This window comes from Acomys russatus, chromosome 19 (assembly GCF_903995435.1).
Source record: "Acomys russatus chromosome 19, mAcoRus1.1, whole genome shotgun sequence".
In the NCBI taxonomy this organism is placed as follows: domain Eukaryota; kingdom Metazoa; phylum Chordata; class Mammalia; order Rodentia; family Muridae; genus Acomys; species Acomys russatus.
This window is the reverse complement of record NC_067155.1, coordinates 58,554,256-58,577,820: the sequence shown is the minus strand read 5'-3', so window position 1 is coordinate 58,577,820 and position 23,565 is coordinate 58,554,256. Positions and strand designations below refer to the sequence as shown.

The window sequence follows — 23,565 nt, the reverse complement described above, 5'->3', positions numbered from 1 at the left end:
TAAGTCTTATATCTAGTTAAAATTGAAACTATAAAGAGAAGTGAGCCCCCGAGCCAACCAGGAGGATTTCTTTTAAAATAATGGCCTTGTGAGCTCTGTGTGCACCTGGCTGTGGATTGTTTTAGACCCAAGTGTTGAGATGACATGGGAGATGAAGGCTTCGTGGCCACGACGCACCGTCTTAGACTCCTGAGCATGGCTCGCCTCAATCCAGGGTTCTGAGAGTCACTGATGTTTTGTTTTGTTTTTGTTTTTCTCTCTCTTATTTACAGCTTGGAAGGAAATCCATTACTTCAAATTGAAGTGGAACCAACCTCTGAGGTGAGAATTGGAGTTGGGAAAGTGGCTTTTGCTAGAAGTTGGTGATGCAGAGGGCTGGGGTTGGGGAGGTGGGGTACCAGTGGCTGCGTGATGGATGCTCTCACTCTAGGACAATTAAGGAGTTGTAGCCCCTCCAGGCGCTGTGCCTAATGGGCTGTGTGCATCCTGGCAGAGCCAGTGGGATGGAAATTGGCCTGGAATTTGCATTTTTTTTAAGTAAAAAATTAGCTCAGGGCTGGGAGAACCAAAAAGGGGATGTGCCTCAGGAGCAGGTGGGAGCCCCAAGGATGCTGCCTTGGCAGTGCAGTGAGGAAGTTCTGGGCCTACTTCCATCTGTGCAGACTGTTGGTGGAGTAAAGAAATGTCCTGCGGAGTGGCCATCCTGCTATCTTGGCCCTACTGTGTGCCACGAGCTGAAAGGAGGGCTAGAAGCAGGGACCCAGGAGAGAGGTCCAAATCCCCTTCTGAGACTGTACCAGTTACCTAGAACTGATCTTGGGAGCTGAAGTTTCCTGGCTTGATTTCTCTCCCTGTCGTGGACAGCCAGCTCATAGACTTGGGTGTCCAGTGAAGAGGCCACTTTCTGAGGTCATCTTAACCAGGGTCTCTAGCACTTCCCACTGGGTTTGACCCCTACATATTCTCCCTTGATCGATCACAACCTGGAGTCATGTGGTTAAAAAGCTGGTCTCCCTGCAGACCTGCAGATGGTTTGACTCAGTAGATCCAGGTGGGGCCTGAGAATCTGCATTTCACTCCAGCATCCCAGTTGGGTGCTTGATGGAGGCAGCCAGGCTGGTGCTGGGAACCTCAGACCTCATTATCTCTCTTCAAACTTCATAGCACCCCCCGGAGGACATTTTTATCTTCTACCTTTTGGTGAGATAAGGGAAGCTCAGAGAGGAAGGCCAATTTTCCCAAGGTTGCACAGGCCAGAGGCCAGCTCACTAGCGCTGTGTGTTCAGCACATCATCATGGCTGTCCTGCTGTGGTGTCTCCCAGCCACTGGGAGACATGTGTGCTGTGGTGATCAGGACACTCTTGGGACACACACAGCTTGGAACTGTGACCTCTGCATTTCCCCGACTCAATCCCAAATTCCCTAGAGGAGGCTGACAGATATCCCATGTGGATGGTTGTGCCATGTCACATGAAGAGGCACACAGCCCATCCATCTTTTAGCCTGTCTTTGTTCCTATCATACACATACTGTCAGCCAAGCCAAAACCAGTATGGTAGACAGGAATGACACCAGATAGCAGGGATCCAGAAACCTGAATCTAAACTGTCCCCTCCCTTGGCTGTGATCCAGAGTGAGGACCTCCCACGGTGACCAACATCCCAGTTTGCCCAGCATGAACAGGTGTCCTGGGACATGTCACTTTCAGTGTGCAAGCTACAAGGCCCAGCCAAGCTAGAATGATTGGTCCCCTTAGCTTCTCTCCTCTCTTAGCACAAGGCCATGGGGCCCACCTTGACTCTTGTATATGTCCTCCATTGTAATTCAGACACCTGGGGACACAGCTGTGTCTACGTATGGACATGTGGATGTGTGCCCCGGTTTCCACAGCACACCCGGTACCCCCCAACAGATCCCTAGGGAGGGCGGAGCTGGGGCGGCCAGAGCTCTGAGCTCTGTCCCTTCTGGCCGTAGAATGAAGAGGGTCACGACGAAGCAGAGGAGTCTGAGGACGAGTTCGAGGAGATGAACCTGTCCCTCCTCTCAGCACGGAGCTTCCCACGCAAGGCCAGCCAGACTAGCATCTTCCTTCAGGAGTGGGACATCCCCTTTGAGCAGCTGGAAATCGGAGAGCTCATCGGGAAGGGCCGCTTCGGGCAGGTTTACCACGGGCGCTGGCATGGGGAGGTGGCCATCCGGTTGATTGACATCGAGAGGGACAATGAGGACCAGCTCAAGGCCTTCAAGCGGGAAGTGATGGCCTACAGGCAGACGAGACACGAGAACGTGGTCCTCTTCATGGGAGCCTGCATGAGCCCGCCCCACCTGGCCATCATCACCAGGTTAGTCCCTTAGGCTCCCTTGGGGCCTTCAGGGGGCTTTGTTCATGTTAAAAGCGCCTTCAGGTTTCCTGGGGTTCATTCACTGTCTTTTAAGGCCCCAGAAAAAAGAAAAACACCTTTAGGGCTTTAGGGATGTCTGCATTGGGAGCCAGACCCGACTCTACCCAGCACAGGTGCCTCTCTGACACTTGTGTCTCCTTATGTAAAACGAGTGGATTGCTTTAAACATGTCAGCGAGCCTGGGGAACATGCCCAGTGGGACATGTTAATCAGCCTTATAGGCCATACAGTTCCTGTCTTAGCAAGTTAGTTCTGCCACCTTGGCACCAAAGCAGTCATAGGCGGTATATGGATGGATTTGCATTAAAAATGTTGCAATAAAACTTTATTTACAAACCCAGGTGGTGGGCCAGATCTGCCCCATAGTTTGATCTGAGATGCTGATGCCTTCTCACTGTGGCTCTTGATGGTTTACAGACTGTTTGTAGAGCTGTTCCACCACTGTTCTGAGTATCCTGCATTCGTGGGCTTCGGGGATTTGGGGGTGGGATGGAGGGAGGGTAGCTAATAGAAATCAACTTTAAGAAAATGGCAGATGACACCTAATGTATAACCTTGGCCTTCTCACACATGTAAACTCATATATTTGAGCACCTACAAACATGTGAACACACATATATGTGGCAAAAAAAAAAAAAAAAAAGATGGGGAGAAGATGTGGAGACAGGTCAGTCAATACCAGAGTCTGACCCTGGGGACATAGATAAAAAGTGGCTGGGTGTGGTGATGTGTGATTATAATCCAAACTCAGAGTGCCCCAAGTCCCATTTGAGACCTCGTCTCTTAAGAACAAGGTAGACAGTTCCTGAGGAATGACAGCCAGGGTTGCCCTCTGGACTCCATGTACACATGCGCATGCTTGCATGCACACACAAATGCACACAAGTACACACACATACGAGAAAATAGCAAGTGGTCATGACCTTACCCAGTGACCAGAGATGGCCTTCGGAAAGGCAAAAAGCAACATTGGTTGCCTCTCATCAGCTGTGAACCAGTCAGCTGCGGGATCCTGGGTGTGGCCCAGGATGCCAAATGTCGCCTTCTGCTTCTAGGACACACAACACAAGCGGTAAAGTCTTGTATGAGTTAGTCCTCCATTGTGAAAGCTGTTGGTGCCGAATGCTCAGCAAAGGTGGTGTATTTTCAGTCTGTTCCCTTGAGTCTGTTTCTTAGACCTTGGCAGCCGGAGAACTGTCACGTCATCATTGATTATGCAAATGGTGGGAATTACTAGGGCTCAAATGACAAGTGTCACTGAAGCTTGGGGGATAGCTAGTGATAAAGGCCTGTGGCTCTCCTTAAACCAGTGTGAAAACAGGAGCTCTCGTGTCTACCTGTGACGGAAGTGCCTCTCAAGCCATCGTTTCGGGGACCAGGCTGTTGTGATGAGGGTACAGATTCTTGAGACTGAGTAAAGAACTAACTCCATAGCTCAGTGGCTTCCCCTGCCCCTGTGGAAATAGATAGCCCTGGATCGAGCCCTGTTCTGTGGCTGGACTCCACTGTGTGGCTGCGGTCAGTTGAGGACTTGGTCAGTTGTAGATGTTTCCTTACCCATCTGCCGCTGATTTCTCTGTCAACTTCATGTGGCCTCCAGCTCAGGTCTCTCCCATGATGGCCTCTGGTTTGGGGTCAAAGGTTAAATGCACAGGTACTTTTTATGCCTCTTCTGGTCAGGGTACTGGTTGACATTCATTGGCCAGAGCATCTCCTGTGGTCAACTGGATTCACGTTGTGGAGAAAGATGCTCTCTAAATGGCAGACTCTGAAGGAGGAGGACAGATGGTTGGTTTTACAGGCCTCTTCAGCGACCTCCCCTCGCACCTCAACCCCTCCTCCCCCCCCCCCCACCCCTTTGTACTCAATGCTTCTCTCTCACCAGGAAGCAACATCTCCTTTCCCAGAAGTCAGAAACCCCTCACTTGCAATATACAAGTCTAGTGACCCCTGGATCTCAGGGACCCATATTCCTCCTGTTCCCCCTCCCCCGGAGAGTGGCTCATAGCACGACTTACAGATCCCGTTAGTAGCCTGGGAAAATGAGTGACCGTTATGAAAATGTACCGCTCACCCCTCAAGCCCAGCTGTGCTACAGCCATCCCTTCCGTGACAGGACTCTGAGCACCCTCCCCACGTGCCGTGACAACCCACAGATTTCACAAAGCCCCCAGCCTTTTCCTGGCACCACTGCAACAATGACAACAACAATAAAAATAGCAACTCATCTCTGGCGGCTTTGGGACATATAATTTGTCTCTGAAGGGTCTGGCATTTTGTGTGAGGATACCAGATGAGCCCTGAAGAAGTAGCATTTATTTCCTGGTAGTTGTGTTCTTACCTACTTATCACATGGAGAGCTCAGTGTGTTTCCCATTTAGCTCCATCGACTTGTTGGTCCTTAAGAGTACCCATCTGAATGCTCTACTTGCAACCAGATAGCTGAGTAATTTGATTAATCATTTGTATTCTCATGATTGACTGTTTGAGGTTGATTGTTGGAGGCTAGCCAACTGCCTAGAACAATTCTGGGGGCCCTTGCTTTTATTTTTGCAGGGCGCATAAGACCAGATAATCATCTGGCATATTCTAGATAAATCCGCAGCGATGTGTTCTAGCCAATTACTTAGTAATTATCGTAAGAGCTAACAAGTATTTTTGAGCTCAGTCTCCTTGTAAAGCCATATGCTTGGCTCTCGGGGAATGAACAATAACTGGCTAGTTCTTCAGTCACTATAGCTGCAGACAATTCGAATCTGGATGGCTAAATTATTTCACGATTGGGTCATTATGGAATTACCACAAAGCAGTCGGCAGTCCGCACAATCGCTCGTTTTGAAAACTCCCAATGGCCCTGAAGGGCCAATACTGAAGGGTTTGATTGACAGGTGCCCCCAATCTTTCTGCCCAGCTGCGGGGGTTTTATGAGCCTCAGTTTCTGCATCTGTGGGATGAGTGGGCTGAAGCAGGTGTTTGCCCCAACTCTGACAAAGTGCTTGCAATCTCTGGGAACGAAGGGGGGGGGCTGCCTGCAATTCAGCTGAGAGCAGCTTGGAGCAGCAGCTTTCTGGGAGTGGTCTGTCTGGACCTCACATAGCCACTGAGGGAGTGCGGCCTCTCAGATGCAGATTCTTGGAAGCCCCTATCAAGTTACCCTGACTCAGTCTGCAGTGTCCGACGGCACACCCGGGCTCCCTCATAGTTATGAAGGCTTGAATGGCACTTAGTAGACTGATGTGGAGGTGTCATTTCCTTTTGCACCATGGCTTCTGGCCTCTTCCGCCATCTCAAGGCCGGCAGCAAGAAGGCACCTTTCTTCTCATGATTATGTCAACTGCTTTGGTCAGACCTCCTTTGACTTCTTGTGGGGTGGGACAGTTACATTTAGGGCCCCACCATATACATCTGTTAAAGTCCCCTTTTGCCATCTGAGGTAGCAGTTGGCCTCCCTAGGGCCTAGGGCCTAGATCACTCTGGGGCCATTCTTATACGAAGTAACATTGAGCTAAGATTGACTGAAGAGGAGACAGTCATCAACAGAAAGGCAGAGGGGGGCACAGCCAAAGTGGGGTGCAGCAGGTGCAAAGGCCCCGAGACAGGAAGGACAGTAGGGAGCAACGAAGGAGGGACATGGGTAGGAGGAGTGACACAGGGTTCCAGGTGATTTCAGGGCCCCAAAGGCTTTGGGCAGGAGCGTGGCGTTTGAGAACCACAGCACGGCTTTACAGGGTTGTGTTCACTGCTCTGAGGATTTCCTGCAGGCTTGGCCATTGTCTCTTCTTGCACTCAGCTGGTTGAGTCAATGTATCTCGACTCTCCATTTTGGAGTAGTAGTGGCCAGAGAAGAGCAGCATGGCTACCATCTTGGATGCTGACTGAATATATATATTTAAATATTTTATTAATTTATTCATATTGCATCTCAATTGTTAGCCCATCCCTTGTATCCTCCCATTCCTCCCCCCTCCCACTTTCCCCCTACTCCCCTCCCCTATGACTGTGACTGAGGGGGACCTCCTCCCCCTGTATATGCTCATAGGGTATCAAGTCTCTTCTTGGTAGGCTGCTGACTTGATATTTTGCACCAATATGGGCACCCAGGAAAAATGACCTTTGCCTTTAGGTCATCAGGACACCTTGCCAGGGATGATGGGAAGAGGGAACAAAGTTTGGGGGTGGTTTGTAAACACTGATTTGGGGGGGGACTCAGCTTGTGTCCCTATGGGAGGAGTTTTAAAACCATCTCGTTTCGCACCTGGTCCTGGAGTCCTGAGGAGACATCTCAGTCCTGTGAGATTGACTTGGGACCAGGAAGTGGTGACATCTCAGGGGCCTTATTTGCAGCATTTAAATCCAGTAAGCAACAGGGGCTCGTCTGCAGATGATTTATGTTTAACCCAAAATCTCCTCTGTTTCTGGGGCTTTCAAATGCAGCCACACCAAAGCGCCAGATCTGACAGACAGGCAAACAGGGCCACAGCCTCCCACAGCCTTGTGTGGAGATGGTTCTCTTGGTTCTTGGATGAGATTTCAGCTTGCTTTCCCCCCCCCCCCCGTAACTTAAAGGGTTTTTTTTTCTTTTTTCAGACCAGTTTGAATGTCCTTAAATATAACACGCAAGAATTGGGGACGGGGCGGGGAGGGGGTGGTCACTGAGTCATGAAGATTTTATACCCACCAACATCTAGTGGCCTTGACTCCCTTAGTGCTTAGAAAGGCTGAACTGCTTTCCCTTTATGAATCTCAGCTGAAAGGATTTTTTTTTTTTTAATTTTAATTTTTTTGGTCTGTGGCTGCCTTTAATTGTGCGCCATGCAGGACTTTTGTGAAGGAAGGCGCTATAAATGTCCGTCGTCATTAGCGCCATTAAACTAGCATTCTCTTGTGTATGTTTGCCTGTGCCTGGCTGTAAACAGTCACGTGACAAGCTGAGCGCTCTGCCCAGCTGAGGATCTCGCTTTCTTCTGGTCACTGCTCCCTCATATCTCCAAGATGCTGGACTCATGCGTGTGACATCTGTCATCACTTCAGATACGTTTTGCCTTACTGCCCAGGAGATAACTTGGTGGCTGTTGAAAACGCAGACCAGACAAAGAATAACTCCACACATAACACAGCCAGCCAGAGAGAACCACATGTGTGCCGTGGGGGCTGTTGGCCAAAATAGGTATAAATGCACACTTTATATTGGGCAGGGTCATGGTGGCTATCAAGTAAGTAAGCCTCCAAAGAGGCAGTGCTGAGGGGGTGGCGCGCGCGATGCAGAGTGGCTCACTAGGTAGTGTGAATACCTGCGTTTGAGCTGCAGAAGCCATGTAAAATTGCCACATGTAAAATCCGAGTATTGGGGGGCAGAGAAAGGAGGATCCCAGGGATCCCAAGCCAAGCAGTCTAGACTCATCTGTGGATGCCAGGCTAGTGAGGGACACTGTCTCGAAGGAGGTGGACAGCCTTTCTAAGCATGACTCCTGAAGTTGATTTCTGCCCCACCCCCGGCACATGCACACACATGTGCCAACCCCCCTCCCATCCTTCCCCAATATGCAGGTACCACCTGGGAGTTTGAGATGTAAAAGCTATCCAGATGGTTTTCTTGTGTGTGTAGACACACTTTTGTTTCGCCAAATACCAGGGCGAGAGGTCCCTTCATCTAGTTGAGGGAAGGGAAAAAAGCATGAAGGCTCACGCTAGGAGGTGCCATATGCCTAAGCGTCCCATGTCCCTCCATGCATGCACCGTTGGCTCATACTGAAGCCCTTGGCCATATCCAGCGGCAAGAGAGGCTCGGAAATAACAGTGCTCCCAGGAAAAATGAAAGAGGTCCGATGAGTGGCCAGGGAGTCTCTAGGGCTGAGCTTTTGTACGTTAGCCCCACATTGGTTTCTTGTTTCCGTGACTGTCACCACATGGCTAGTCCTCCAGTACCAACATGAACACTGCCGCCTCTCTTCCTTTCTAGAAAGTGCTGTTGACACGTGCCCCCAGGGACGTCTTGTGGTTCCTACTGAACAGCGAACCCACCTCGCACTTCTCTTTGATGTAGTTAATGTTTTCCCTCCCTTCCCACCTCCACCTGTTAGAGCTCCATCGTTTATAAAAAGTCGCTGTGATGTTTATATTGTCTCAGAGGATAGGGATAAGAACTGGAAATCTCTGGGCCAGTCAGACGGCTCAGCGGGTAGAGCTGCCTGCTGTTGACAAGCTGAGGTCCAGACCTACAGCCTGCATGGTAGAAAACCCACCTCCTCCAAGTTTTCCTCCGGGGTCCACACACATATCCCCTCAGAGCTGGTGGGTCTGAGAGCAAGGCCAAGGCCATCCTAGATAACTTGGTGAAACTTTGTCTCACAAATACAAAAATAGAGGAAGAAGAGAACTGGGGCTAGAAACATACTATTTAGAAGGATCAACTCTTAGTACCACAAGAAGGGAAGAAGGGAAGGAAGGAAGGAAGGAAGGGAAGAGAGGGAGGGAAACAAAGGATCTTCTGTACAAAAAGGCAATATCAATTTCTTTTTTTTTTTTTTTTTTTTTTTTTTTTAAATATTTTTTTTGTATTTATTTATTATTATGTATACAGTGCTCTGCTTGCATGTACTCCTACAAGCCAGAAGGGGGCGCCGTATCACATTGTAGATGGTTGTGAGCCACCATGTGGTTGCTGGGAATTGAACTCAGGACCTTTGGAAGAGCAGGTGATGCTCTTAACCCCTGAGCCATCTCTCCAGCCCGGCAATATCAATTTCTGCAGCTAGCTTTGTGCCTGTGTGTGTGGCTGTAGCTTTGGGTGGGTTATTTTTGTTTTCTCATTATCCAGCGTGAAGGAAGAAAGCTCCATTTTGGTTCCTCGGTTCAGTCTCCATCCTTCATGGAGGGCAGGCTGCGCCCTATGCCCAGGGTCAGGAGCCTGAGCTGCAAAACTGCTCCCTCAATGGTGGCAACCAGGAAGCAGAGAAAGGTAACAGGGAGTGGGGAGGGGCCAACCTTTAAAGCCCACCCCAGTGGCCTACTTCCTCCCAGCCAAGCCCCCCACCCCCGGCTCTTCAAGATTCCATAGCCTTTAAAATGGCACCACAAGCCAGGCACTGAGCAGGCCTTCAAACCGTAAGTGTTGAGAGGATTCCAGACTCAAACCGCACATATGAGCACACTGATGATGCAGTCGTGACAAGGATCATAAGGGTAATGACACCTGGGAGAAATAGAGTCTCTTTCTTGGCCCCCCGCAAACATCCAGTGCTTCCTGCTTATTGACCGACACGTGGGTGATGGCTGGGGTTTGAAGGCTCGGCTTCCTGTCTAACCTCTGCCTCTGGCTGGTCCCTTGGCTGGATAGCTTCTCTCCCCTCAGCTCCAGGCCACCCAGAAGGAGGTGTGGAATGACCGACGAGCTGTATCCACTGGTCTTGAGCTGAGCGGAGAGCTTGGAGCTAGAAATAACCTTGCGTGAGTCATCTGGGTGGACGTGGTGATTGAAGCCGTGGGTCTCGGGAGCTGAGGGCAACCAGGGAGGCGAGAAGGGTCACCCGAGGACAAAGGCCGGATGAAGCACCTGCCACTCCAGGCGGACTGAGGGACATGAGGGCCCAGGAGACGGCTGTCTGGGTAGGGGGAGCAACCAGAGACGTGTCCCCGGGAAAGCGCCCTAAAGTCATGGCCACCGTGCACCGTGCCCCACTTCCCATGCTGTCTTATGCTTTGTCCTTATTAGCACGTGTGTCACCATAGGTCATAGTTATCTTGATTCTCTGTTGGTTTGCTGACCTTTTACCTCCCCCGCCCCATCTTCCAACCCCTATCCATCTCCCCCACCTTAGAACAGCCCTGAGCCCAGGGCCTCAGCTATTCTGTTCAACTTTGTATCTTCAGCACCAATACGTCTACCAGGTCATTTCCATGTACTTGCCAGGTTGATGAATATCAATGAATATATATACATATATATGTGTACATATATGCATATACACACATACACATTGACACACACACACATATATACATATATGTGTGTGCGTATATATATATATATTCCTAGCCTATACCTCCTCTTGGCAAGTGTAGCAGGGATGGAGCTTTTGGTTTCGTTCCTGAGGAATGGCCATGTCTAGAAATAGAGTATGGACTTGGGGGTTGGGCTGAGGGGTGGAGGAGAAATGATGGTCAGATGCTAACAGTATCAAAGTAATGCAATACCAGGCCAGGTGACTTGAAGACACTTACCGGCCAACACCCATTCTATGCAGATTTCTGTGCTTGAAGGTCTGACTGCTGAGAAGGATGGCCCCGTGGGGCTCATAAGTGCATTTCGCTGGCTGTGTCTCCAGTGTTGTTATGATCTGTGCCATGGGGACCCAGAGCCGGCCCACTTTTCAGCTAAGGGGCTGCCAAGTGGGTAGTAAAGCGGCATCACTGTGCTGTCAGGGTACTTGGCTCTGATCTCCAGCACCCACATAAGAGCTAGGAATGGTAGCACGTGCCTCTCATCTCAGTGCTAGTGAGGCAGAGACATGGGGGGGGGGGGGTCCAGGTTCAGTCTGTGAGCTCAAGGTGCAACAAGAGGCCCTGCCTCAAAAAACAAGATGGATAACAGTTGAGGAAAGACATCTGACCTATGGACACACACACACACACACACACACACACACACACACACACACACACACGGGAGAGAGAGAGAGCGAGACTGACATAGCAAAGGCCTAGAGACCCCAGGAGTCCTGGACTGGAGTGCATAGAGGAGATGGGAGAAGATGAGGAAACTAGTGACCCATCTTAAAGAACCTAGTGCGGGAGGCAGAGGCGTTTGAGTCTCTCTCTCTGAAGATGAAAGGGAAACCATCCAAGGATATAACCTGGGAGATGACATGTCAAGGTGACTAATTAGAGGAGCCCACTTGAGTTGACTTATTAGAGAACCCTCATACTCCCTCAGCTCGGGAGCCCTCCCAGTAGGATGGTTGATGCACTCCTCCCAGCACGGTGTGGACAGTCACTGTTGGTCCCAACCGGAAATGAGCAGGCCTGCTTGCAGGTTTGAGTGCCCTGGCTTCTGAAAACTAGTTGGCTTGCTTTGGTTTGGGGGTCAATGGGGGCGCAGGCACGGGAGCAGCAGCGAGCTGGCATCTTCTGGAATCACAAGTGTTTTCAACAGCTTTTACTATTTCCCAGAGTTAAAAATAGCCCGATGCGCTCCCATGTTTTGAAGGCAAGCGGATGCACCATCAGGCCCTTCACGTGTGTGTTCCAGAGCGCTCGGGGATGGTTTCCTTGGCGTTGCTGACAGGCAGTGTTTAAACAATGATAGGGGAGTTTATGGTAGGGAGGGCTTCATGGAGAGAGGCAAAATTGGGAGGCTCCCGCCCTTCGTCTGTTCCTGTTCGCTTGCCTGTCAATGGGGTTGGGGGTGGGGTGGGCGTGAATGGCACCTACTTCAGAGGACCGAGGGGACAACAACAACCAGCCTCAGAATGAAGGTTGACAGCATAGCAGGGAATTGGCTTTTAATTATAATTTTGCTCAAGGGCATCAAGGCAAGACTGGAAGCTGAGATTGTCTGATTGGAATCAAAGCCCTGGTCCAAATGTGTTTTCTCTGCTTTCAGAGCTCTTGGGCGCCCGGATTTGGCTTGATGTTTTCCCAACCCAGTTCCTATTGGCCTGGTCACTGCTCAGTTTTCTGCTTTGGCCCCATCTGATTGTGTTTACGATAATTAAGCCCATATATCAAATAATAAATAGGTATCGACTGTTTGTCATGGCGAGTATAAGGATGGATTGACCACTGCGATTCTGCTCCTCTGGATCAATGGGAGCCATGGGGATAGATAAATCCCGATCATGACTGACAAGAGGAAAATCGATAGTTGTATTAATATATGCGCCCAGACCATCGATCTTCTGGGTGGAAGTGGGACTTGGTTAGTTAGGGAAGGCAGAGACAGACGGTAGACACACAGATAGACAGACAGTTAGACCGACCGGCTGGGGATTCTCAGATATGAAATAGCCACTCAGTGACTACCAGTGTACATAGAAAGGCAAGGAGGGGTGCTGTTTAAACAGAAACTATACTTAACATTTGTGTTTTTCCTTCCTTTGCTCAGAAATCCTTCCTGACCATGGGCAACGTGGTTTTGTTATGAGAAGAGGGGAGAGAGGCGAGAACAGTATAGATGATCCAGGGTGTCACACTCCAAAAGTTCCAATGACCCTTGATGTCAAAGAGATTGCTGGATACTATCAAGCTGAGAAACGGGGCCAAAAGAGTTGGGGTGAGGATATTGAGTGTGTGGTCATTCTGAGGCTGGCAGGGGACCATGCTCAGCCGGCCGCTAGGAGCCATCTGTGTCAGGACCTGGCCCCACATGTGTGTGTGTCAGACTGCCCTAGGGCAGTGGTCCTCAGCCTTCCTAACGCTGCAGCCCTTTAATACAGTTCTTCTTGTTGTGGTGACGCCCCCCTCCCATAAAATTATTTCATCGCTACTTCATAACTGCGATTTTGCTGATGTTGTGAAGCATAAGGCAAATGTCTGTGTTTTCTGACGGTCTTAGGTAACCCCTATGATGGGGTCATTTGACCCTCAAAAGGGTCATGGCCCACGGGTTGAGAACCACTGCCCTAGGTAGTTTCTGAAAGCCAGTTGCTGCCTGTACTTCTTTCCCCATCCAGAAGTCGTGGTCCCTGTGGTAAGACCTGGGGATTTGCATTGGTGGCTATGTGAATTGAAAGAAAGCCTTGGAATCCTCCTGCCTCAGTCTCTTCAGTGCTAGGACGCACGTGTATAGAAATTTGAAATGCGTGGCAAGCTCTTAGCTACCTAAGCCAAGCTTCCACGTGTCCTCCAGTGGCCAGCCTCGTGGGTCACCAGGAAACAGGTGGGTGGTCATCCAGTCAACCCCATCTGGAGAAATATTTGTGGATAATTGTTTGTAAGCTTGTCTTCTATTGTGGTCGTTATTCAGCCTTCTTGGGCCTCAGTTTCCCTCTGTGTACAAGTGGAGATAGGAGTCCAACCCTCATAGATTGAAGTGAGGAGAAACCGGACCCTAGTCTGAACCCCAGCACTCATGACTGACCACACACAGGGCCAGCTTCAGCATTCATTCATCAGAGCCACTGTCACTAACATTGCACCTTGGAGCCCGTAGAGTGGCAGAGATTCGCAGCCCCCATCCCATGCTGTCAGAGTGGATGTTGGAGAAGCAGTTAGATGTCTTAGCTGAGTGTTCTAGAACTGGTAATGTGCTGTGTGACCTCAGGTAAGTCACTTGGCTTCTCTGAGCATCGGTGTTTCCCACTGCAGCGTGCAGAGGATGGTGTGTGTCTCTCTGAGTGGACAAGAGAAGTAAGAAAAACGACAGAGCTGGGAACACTTGAAAGTGATGGGGACTCTGGAAATATGAAGCTTGTTTTGTTTTTTTTTTAATATGTACTTCAGTCAGCGTATTTTGATTATACATAACAATAGATTTCACTATGACTTTTGTATACAAGCATGTAACAAATTATTGTATTTGCCTCTGTTACTCCCTTCATTTCCTCTTCCCAGTGTATTCATTCTAAGTAACATGGTACTGACATTAATGATTAGAAAACAGTGGTCGTGTCCCCTTCCTCAACTCAGTCTCCCCACGGAAGATTCTGCCTTTGTGCGGAGAATGGGTGAAGGGAAGCAGGGGCCCCTCCCCAGCTCTCCCATCAGCTCCCCTCTTTGACGACAGTAGACAGGCTCAGGGCTGAGAAGGCGCTTTCACTTTTAATCAAAAGGTTTGTCTCCAAGTTCTCTTCAAACAAGGATTCTGTTTCTTCTAGGTGTTCAAAAGCCTCAGAGAAATGCCGCAGAGGGGCGAGATCAGACTGCTTCAAAAGCAGAGGTGGGCCCCTGAACATCTGCACACCGTCCCCAGCTGTGCCCATCCCTCCAAGGCAGTTATTAGCGTAGCCCTCGGGGAATTAGAGCCCCAGATCAAGGACTCTCTGTGGGCTTGTTTGGAAGTGTTTGTAGACTATTGAGGGCTGTCATCTACTCTTGATCACCAGGGTCTGATTCCTCTCCAAGAGAGCCGGGATGCCTCTGACAACTCTCAGAACTGTAGGTAGCATGCTGCAGCCCCGAGTGCTGCCATTCTGTCTTGTCAGTAAACATCGTTCCTGGGCTCTCTGGCCTCAAGGCCGTGCCACCTGCACACAGGAACTCCACTCTCTATACCTTCCTCTCCTGCTTTCAACCATAGGACTGGTGCACCCTTGACATCCCACTATAGAAAGGAGGTAAACATGGGGCAGTGTACACGAAAGGTTGGGGTTCCCATCAGAGGTTGAAGCCAAGCAGAAGAGTAGAGAGGGGTTCAGGGGTCAAGGTCTCCCCTTCTCCATTCTAGCGCTCAGTCTCTTTGTTCTAGGAAAGGATTGTGTCGATGCCCACTTTGTTCCTACCTGAGTTACCCACTTCCTGGTCTGACTGAAGCTGGGCCCCTGGAAGTGAAGTTATTCACCCATCCACCTGCCCTTCTACCCATCTTCCTGTGTCCCCAACTGCACTTACCTACCCATCTACTCATTCTTCCACTGATCCTCCCACCCTCAGCCTCTATCCCCATCTGTTCATGTGTGCATTCTGTTTATCCACCCACCTGTGTGCCTACTGATCCATCCATTTCTTCTATCTATTCTCTATCCCAACAGCTCTCTATCTAGGGTCTCTCCACTCCTGTATTCTCCTAGACACTGATAATTTACCTACACACCTACACCTAACTACACATCCAGTATCTTTGCTCCTATTTCTGCATCTGTGTAACGACCTATCCTTCCATCTGCCTATTTACTCAGTTTCTGTCACCTACCTCTCCATCAATATAAATACAGACACCATTAATCTATCCATATAGCCATATACCTGTCCACCCATCAATCCAATATCTGCCCATCTCTCTCTCTCTCCACTCAACAATCACCACACACACCCATCCAACCATCCATCCATCCATTCATCCATCCATCCATCCATCCACCCATCCATCCATCCATCCAACCATCCATCCATCCATGCACCCATTCACCCACTCACCCATCTCCTTTCCCACTAATTTAGTCTAGCCACCAAGCAGTAGCCACTAGGCGTCTTTGTCCTATCAGGTACAACATGGTGTCATGAAGGAACAATTGGTGTTTTTTTTTTTTTTTTCTGGGCCATGATTCAAGCAAACAGCATGTAACATTTTAAGTAAACTCAAGGCCAAGCACCATGGCTATCTAGGAAAAGACAGGCTGATGGGGCTTGAAGAATCATCTCCGTGTTTTCTTCCCTTTGGCTTAAACTTAGTGGATGTTTTCACTGATGAGCAGGGTGAGGATTCCCTACCAGGACACCAAGGAGAGGAGAAGCCTTGTTTTAGCCTAATACCTAGAGTTGGGTAGATGAACAGAGGGTGATCTTGGACAGTGGTGGCAGGGGATGAAGGAGCTGAGTTTGTAGGGCCTCAGGTTGTTAGTGCTGTTTCTGATGGTGGAGGAGGGCTGGGTGCAGGCGGTGGGTGCAGACTACAAGCGAGGCTTCTTATTGCTGACTTCACGCCCCATTAACTCCCAACTCATAATAATTTCTCAGCGGCAGCTTGCAGTTTACTTGCTTGTTATTTATAGAGAATGTGTTTGCTAAGCAAATCAGTAGTTCAAACAAGATCACAGCAGGGGGACCTTGAACCCACTCAAGAGACCCAGCCTGGGAGACAGTCTCAGCAAAGCTGTCTGTCTGAGGGCAGATGGGAATGCCAAGAGCAGATGGACAACCAGCCCTTGGGCCTCTCACAGACGCGCTTGGTCTCCAAATGGCCCCTTTAAGGAACACACTTCAGCCTCCCACCTACCCCTTTTTGTCTGGACTTGACCCACTTGTCAACCTGAATCTGTGTTGACTTTCTTATAGCATAGTATAAAGCTTTGACTGACCCGGCAAGAGCCTCTGTAGTGGTCAAGTGTAAAAGCCCTTCTCTAATGGGAGATGGATGGCTGTGGAAACTTGGCTTCTGGTCAGTCTTTTGAGGAAGACCTCTTAGACTTGGAAGCCTGGTTCCCTCCTGGTGTTGGGCATCTGTCCTAATTTCAAACACTCCGACAAAAGCCAACATTGGGGAGGAAACGGTTTGGCTTCAATTCCAAGTCCCAAGTCCATCATTTCAGGGAAGTCAAGGCAGGAACGTGAGCAGTTGCCACATCATATTCACAGCAAAGAGCAGAGAGAATAAAAGACGTCCCTGCTTGCTTTCAGCTCACTTTCTCTCCCTTTATACAGTTCTAGAGACTGACTAGGGAATGGTGCCACTCACAGTGGGATGGATCCTCCTGAATCGGTTAACAGTCAAGACAGTCCCTGACAGTCATGCCCAAGGCCAATCTGATCTAGAGAATCCTTCATCAGGACCCTCTTATATCAAGTTGTCCCTGAGCAATCCCTCTGGCCTCTGTGTTGCTCACCGTCTTCATCTGGTTCCCTGAGGCAAATTCTAAGTGATAGTGCTTTCCTACACAGCAGAAATGGCTTGTGGGAAACTTCTCACAGAAGACTGGGAGTGGGAACAGAAATGCTGGCTGGTATTTGAGGGCTTCTAGAGCCTATGCTAAGGGGGGGGGTTTACTTGGGGTCATACTCAGCATCCCTGCAGGGGTAGCGGGACTGTCATTTCTGTTTGAAGGTGCCCAGGTGACTTCCTAAAACACCCAGGAAGGATGCAATAAGTCTAGACCTTTAACTTCTGCAAGAGGACCAGGGAAGGCGGGAGGAAAGGACCTTGGTGGTCCCACTCTGCCCTACAGATAACCCCTTGCACTCCCCTCTTCTCAGGGAACCTAGGATTTGTCTGGGTATGCTCAAGAAGTCACAGCCTTCCTCAGAGCCTCGGTTTCCTCCCATTGAAATAGGGACAGTGAGACTCCATCCCTGCTGGGTGAGATGGAGGATAAAAAAGGAGGATGTATATGGCTGACATACAGCCATGGGTGTAAAGCAAGATCAGTGGGAACTGTAGTTCTTGGAGCCCTGGGGTTTTCCCTGAAGATTTACCTTCCACCAACCCCAGCCTCCTCTCTTCTGCTTAGCTGTGTGTCCTTGGACAAGTTACCAAGCGACTAACCCTCTCTGCACCCTGATGCTGCTCATCTATCAAGTAAAGAAAGCACAGTGTCCACCTCATTGAGGTGTCATTCATGATCAATTAAGTGCTTTGGCGGGATATCAGGAGCATCTAAAGATCAGTGGTGATTGTTGGTAAATTCCTTCTTCATTTATCTCTTGATTTTTCTCCTGGTACTGAAATCTGAGCTCTATAAAGTGAGCGCATGACTATCCACCTCTCTGGGTTTGGTCTAAGAAGCAGAGCCTGGCTTTGTAGTTGATGCTTAAGTGCATATTTGCTATATGAATGGATGGATGGACACGCATGGATGGAAAAATGGTCAGATGGACAAACAGATGGACAGATGGATGGGTTGAGATATGGATGGATAAATGGATGGATAGATAGATGGATTAATGGATACATGGATGGATAAATGGATGGATAGATAGATGGATTAATGGATACATGGATGGATAAATGGATGGATAGATAGATGGATTAATGGATACATGGATGGATAAATGGATGGATAGATAGATGGATTAATGGATACATGGATGGATAAATGGATGGATAGATAGATGGATTAATGGATACATGGATGGATAAATGGATGAATGAATTAATTAATGTGCAAATGAAGAATTTTAGTTGTCAGGTAGCACACACATCTCCTAAACATTCTAGAGTCTGGCTGCTTCTCTGAAACACCCATCTCTGCACCTCTGATGTGACATGTGAACTGAGACAACCCTACTGTCTGTCTGTCTGTCTGGCTGGCCTTTCTCCCTCCCTCAGAAGAATCTGTTGTACCCTAACTTGATGCTCTCATCTCACGCAGACTGGAAGTCAGGCCTCCATTTTTCTCCGGTTTTAAAGTATTGCCCTGGAAGTTGTTCCGTGCCCCTCTGGTCCCCCTCTTTAATGCCATAGATCTTGGTACACCTCAGAGGGGTCAGAGCAATAGGCGGGGGTCAGTTCACTCTGCTATGGAACACCCTAGAAGGGTGAGGGTAGTGCGATCCCTTTTGTGGGTCAAGAAGGTTCCTGGTTTTAAGTTGGAAGGTGAGAAGGAAAAATAGGATGCCCAGGCAGAGGCCACTGGATCCAGCCTTTAAAAAAAAAAAACCCTAGGGGCTGGGGAGAAGTCTCAGTTGATTAAGTATTACCCTACCAAGCATGAAGACATGGATTTGATTCTTAGAATCCGTGTAAAAATTCAGGCACTGTGGTGCAATCATGCCTATATCCCCGTGTGAGGGAGATGGGAGGCAGAGTCAGGTAAGTCCCTAGAAGCTCACAGGCCAGCTAGCCAAGCCTTCTCAGTGTAGTTCTAAGCCAATGAAAGGGCAAAGGAGAATGCACGTGTGTTGTTATTGTAGTTACAGTTCTCCATCTTATTGTCATGGGATGCAGCTGGGATCCCAGGGGATGCACCAAACCTCAGGGGTGCAGAGCCCTGTCATCCAATGCTTTGTCTGCCTTAATGCAGAACTACTTCCTGTGCATGTTGTCTCTAGTATTTGCGTTTCGAGATGTGACATCAAAAATTACATAGGTATTTGAGAGATGGCTCAGCAGGTAAATGTGCTAGCTGTGCAAGCCTGAGGATCCAAGTTCAATTCCCGGGACCCACGTGGTAGAAGCAGAGAACCAATACTGCAAAGTTGTCCTCTGACCTCCACATACAAGCCGTGGCACATAAAACTAACACAAACTCCTTTTTGTTCTTCGCAATGTCACAGATAGAAGATTCATTCTTAACATATGTCTTAGCAACCCCCACGCAAGATGTTGGATCCAATAATCTCGCCTTTTGACTTAAGGAAGAAGGGCTTTCAGGCCTTTTCTCTGGCATCCCCACTCTTGCACTTTGGGGCCTTTGCTAAATAAAATAAGTGCCACTGGATCACCACTCCCAAGGTACAGTGATCACTGATCTGGTCACCAAGTAGCGCCTGGGTGAGAAATGGGTGGGTAGCATACAAAGCATGGATACATTGATCAAAGGAATGACTCATATCCTGAGCAGAATGGGGTCATGGAAGAGTAATGTGATGTCAGATTTCATCATGTACCCATAATGGCCTGCAGCTGAAAAATATATGCATTGTTTATTTCTGGAATTTTCCACTCCTCAACTTCACGCCGTAACTCAAGCTCAAGTAGCCGAAACCACCGAGAGCAAAGCTGGAGGGAGGAGGTGTGGGGAGCACCGTCTCCTTGTTCTTAATAGCTGCGTCTTCCTTCTCTGAGCCAAGCAGCAACACTCCTGATGGGCTGTCTAATTTAATTTATCAGAAGGTTGAAGGGATTCACTGAGCCTTGCTTGTGGATGAAACAGAGGCTCCCACAGGTAAAGCAGCATCTACAATGGAGTCGGGAGTCACCGGGTTACTGCTCCTCACCCCTAACCCGCTCCCCTGGATTCCTCACAAGCATAGTGTCGTTGCCCTATCATTACAGGCAGGGGGAACTGAGGCTCAGAAAGGTTAGGTGAAGGTGACCTGCCTGGACCACTCCCTGCACAAGGGGACTGAGCCCACATCACTCTATGGGTCAAGAGTTCTCCCCTCTGGACCTCCCTCTCAGGAAAAAGACTGGTGTCTGCTTCTGTTCTTGGAAGAGCCCCAACACAGACCTCCTCCTATCCTCCCAGGTGTGCTAGTTGCCGGGAGGCCAGGGCAGTCTCGTGGATGGTACGAATCAAGTTTCTATGACTAAAACGAAGAGATTTCTTAATCTCCGAGGCAAACTGATCTCACAGCACACACATAGCAGACCGGGAACTCAAGCCTGAAGCTGGTAACTCAGGGAAAGAAAACATACCAGTGTTTGCTGAGTGGGAAGACAGGCGATATTGGCTCAGGAGAAAAAAGTCATTTTTCAGTCATCTGAGAAGAATGTTAACATATAACCTAGAAAACCAATAATAATAATAATATATTTTTTTAAAACCCAGTCTAATTTTTTACAGGCTGTCTACCTGAAATAATTCATGAAATTGCATCCAAGAGCCCTGACATTTCGCTCCTAATTTTGATAGGGAAGATATTTTCCAAGGCCTGACTTGTATATTGACTTTGCAGATTTCTTCCTGGCTGCAGGTGATCAGAATGTGTGTCTCCAATCAAAATGCTCAAAAATGGCATTGTTAACCAGTGTGTGTATGTGTGTGTGTGTGTGTAGTGTGTGTGTGTGTGTGTGTGTGTGTGTGTGTGTGTGTGTTCATCTGCTCCTCCAGCCATCCCACTGCTCCCTCAAGGAAAGGAGCTGGTTCTGGGGTCACAATGCCTTCTGAGACAAGCCTGTTCCCAGAAGCCTCTCAGCCAGGGCAAAGGCCAATAGAAGAAACTTCCAGAAACCGGGTGTCAAATAGGAGGTTTGGGGTAAAGAGTGAACAGAAAACAATGAGGTGAGATAGCATTAGGGTTGAACACGAAATGTTCTCTGATAGGCTTAATGGTTGGAACACTTGGTCCCTGACTGGAGGATAAGAAACTTGGAAGACATGGAGCTGCCTGGCCCATGCTGGCCAGAAGAGGCAGGCCTTGAGACTCATAGCCTGATCCTGCTTCCTGCTCTCTGTTTGCAGATTGTCAAAGAGGAAACCAATTACCTCTATGCCTGCCTGCCACCCCTGTGAGCCACCCCCCCCACCATACCTTCCCCCACCATGATGATCTGCCCCCTCCAACCAAGAGCCAAATGAATCCCTCCTCCATCAAGTTGCTTCTGTTGGGTTTTGGTCACAGCCAAGTAAAAGAACTAATCCCAATGGAACTGCTGTAGAAGAGCGAGGCAGTGTTACTCTCGGCTGTGGTAGACCGCCATGACCGGGGCAGTTCATCTGGGCTTCAGTTATTTGGGTTTATGGATCCAGGTTAAGAATCAGTCATGTCAAGCCGGGTGTGGTAGCACATGCCTTTAATCCCAGCACTCAGGAGGCAGATGCAGAGGCAGGCAGACTGCTGTGAGTTTGAGGCCAGCCTGGGCTACAAAGTGAGTCTAGGACAGTTAAGGCTACACAGGGAAACCCTGTCTCGAAAAAAGAAAAAAAGAAAAAAGAAAAAAAAATCAGTCGTGTCAAAGAAACTTGGCATCAGGTACAGCGGCTGGAGAGGGAAGCTGATGGTATACAGGACCACAAGCAAGAAGCAGAGAGCAAGCTAGAGTGACACTGGCCTTGAAACTCTCACAGGCGACTTTCAGTGACAAACTTACTCCATCAAAGCCACTATTCCTAAACCTACCCAGACAGCACCACCAACTGAGGAACAAGTGTTCAAATGCACAAGACTGTGTGTGTGTGTGTGTGTGTGTGTGTGTGTGTCATTCAAACCACCATAACAGACGAGCAAGAAGGAGCAGAATGGCCAGTGTTGTGCAAAGATTCATGTCTACAGATTCAACCAACCAAGGATGGAAAAAAATAGGGATAGGTTCTAGAAAGTTCCAAAGGCAAACATTTGAATTGACTGCACACTAAATAGTACATCCATTTGAGTGGAATGGCTGGTCATAACACATCTGCTGTGCCCCCATCTAATGGTCGTCAGGGTCCCCCAAGTCCTGCCAGTTCCCCAGGTTACAACTGTTCTTTTATGTCTCACTCCGAGTGAAGTTAAGTTGACCGTGTTTGTGTCTGAACGGGACACGTAGGGGCTTTTGTGTTTTCTTCTCCCTAAATGTCATGGTGTAAGAGATACTTTTAGGATGTTCACGTTACAGATGTTCAGGCTCCATGTACTACAGATGTTGTTAATGTAAACCATCTAGAGGTGATTTAAAGGGACACAGGGCCACGTGCACTTGCTGTACACTGATGCTGTGTTATTTTGCATAAGAGAGCTTCGGCAGAGTTTGGCATTGTGGAGTGAGATTAACAGGAGCAGAGGGACAGCTGTGGTTCACTTAGGGCTCTAAATGGCGCCACCTGGGAGGTTTATACTAAAACACTGAAGCCCTGAGTGATGTCATAAGAGTGGGGACCGGGGAGATGGCTCAGTCAATAAAATGCTTGCCACACAAGCACAAGGGCCTACATTTGGATCCCAGAACCGGGGAGGTAGCTTTTGACCAGCTGTTCTAGCTAAATTATGGAGCTCCCGGGATAGTGAGAGGTGCCTCAAAAAAGCAGTATGGAAAGCAATTGAGGAAGACACCTGATGGTGACCTCTGCTGTCCACGTGTACGAGCTCCCATGTGTGCACACCCATGCACGCACACCCGTGCACAGCAACAAGGACAGAAAAGTATCTGCTTCTAGCTATGCTTGGCACGTGCTATACAGTGCTCACAGATGTCCTGACACGTGACTGTGAACACTGACCCCCCGCCCCCCCCTTTTACACACCAGGCTCCGAAAAGCATCACCTCCCCAGAATTCCTTCCCAGAAGCAGAACTCCACTCCGGCAGCTGGCAATGATCTCACAAAGGTCACGGAAGCAGAACACCCGGGTCTGGATTGCAGGAGGTTAGGGGTGAGGGGGAAGGGGGTGACACCCATTACCTGAGGGTCAGACCCTGTACTTTCACTTCCCCCAGGAGGCCAACCACACCCAGCCACCTGACTGTGACTCACATGATACAGTAACCTCCATGACAGTGGGTGGGGCAATCTGGGAACTTAGGATCAGGGCTCTGGTCCTGAGTGGATATCGAATGAGTGTCCTCATTGGCTCCGGCCCGTGTTGTATTTCCCTTGGCCCAGGCTGGAGTACCTTCCCCTACCAATCACCACGCAGCAGCCAAATTCACATGTAACTTGGCCAGCAAAAGCAGCTGTGCATTGCTTAGGATCCCTGTATCTTGAACCTCAGGGTTTCATAGATAGAATCTGAAGTGTTTGTGGAATTTGCCAGAGTCTGGTGTGGGGGTGGGGAAGAGCAACTAGGCAAACAGAAAAAGAATTCTCTTAGCGCCCTGGAGTGGAGAGCTTAAGAGGAGGGAAAAAAACTTGCATGAACTTGACTTGTGATTTCAAGTCCCTGAGAAATTGGCAAAAGCTTACATTTTGTTCCTGCATCTTCTAAATTGGGTT

The 23,565-nt window shown here is 49.0% G+C and overlaps 1 protein-coding gene across 1 annotated transcript in view; it reads left to right on the top strand.

Moving 5' to 3' along the window:
- The window catches only part of Ksr2 (kinase suppressor of ras 2), a 333,604-nt gene that overhangs the window by 276,055 nt on the left and 33,984 nt on the right, over positions 1-23,565 (top strand). The window contains exons 13-14 of the mRNA XM_051161630.1: positions 273-321; positions 1,976-2,343. Of these exons, the coding sequence (XP_051017587.1) occupies positions 273-321; positions 1,976-2,343 (417 nt within the window). The remainder of the gene's footprint in view (positions 1-272; positions 322-1,975; positions 2,344-23,565) is intronic.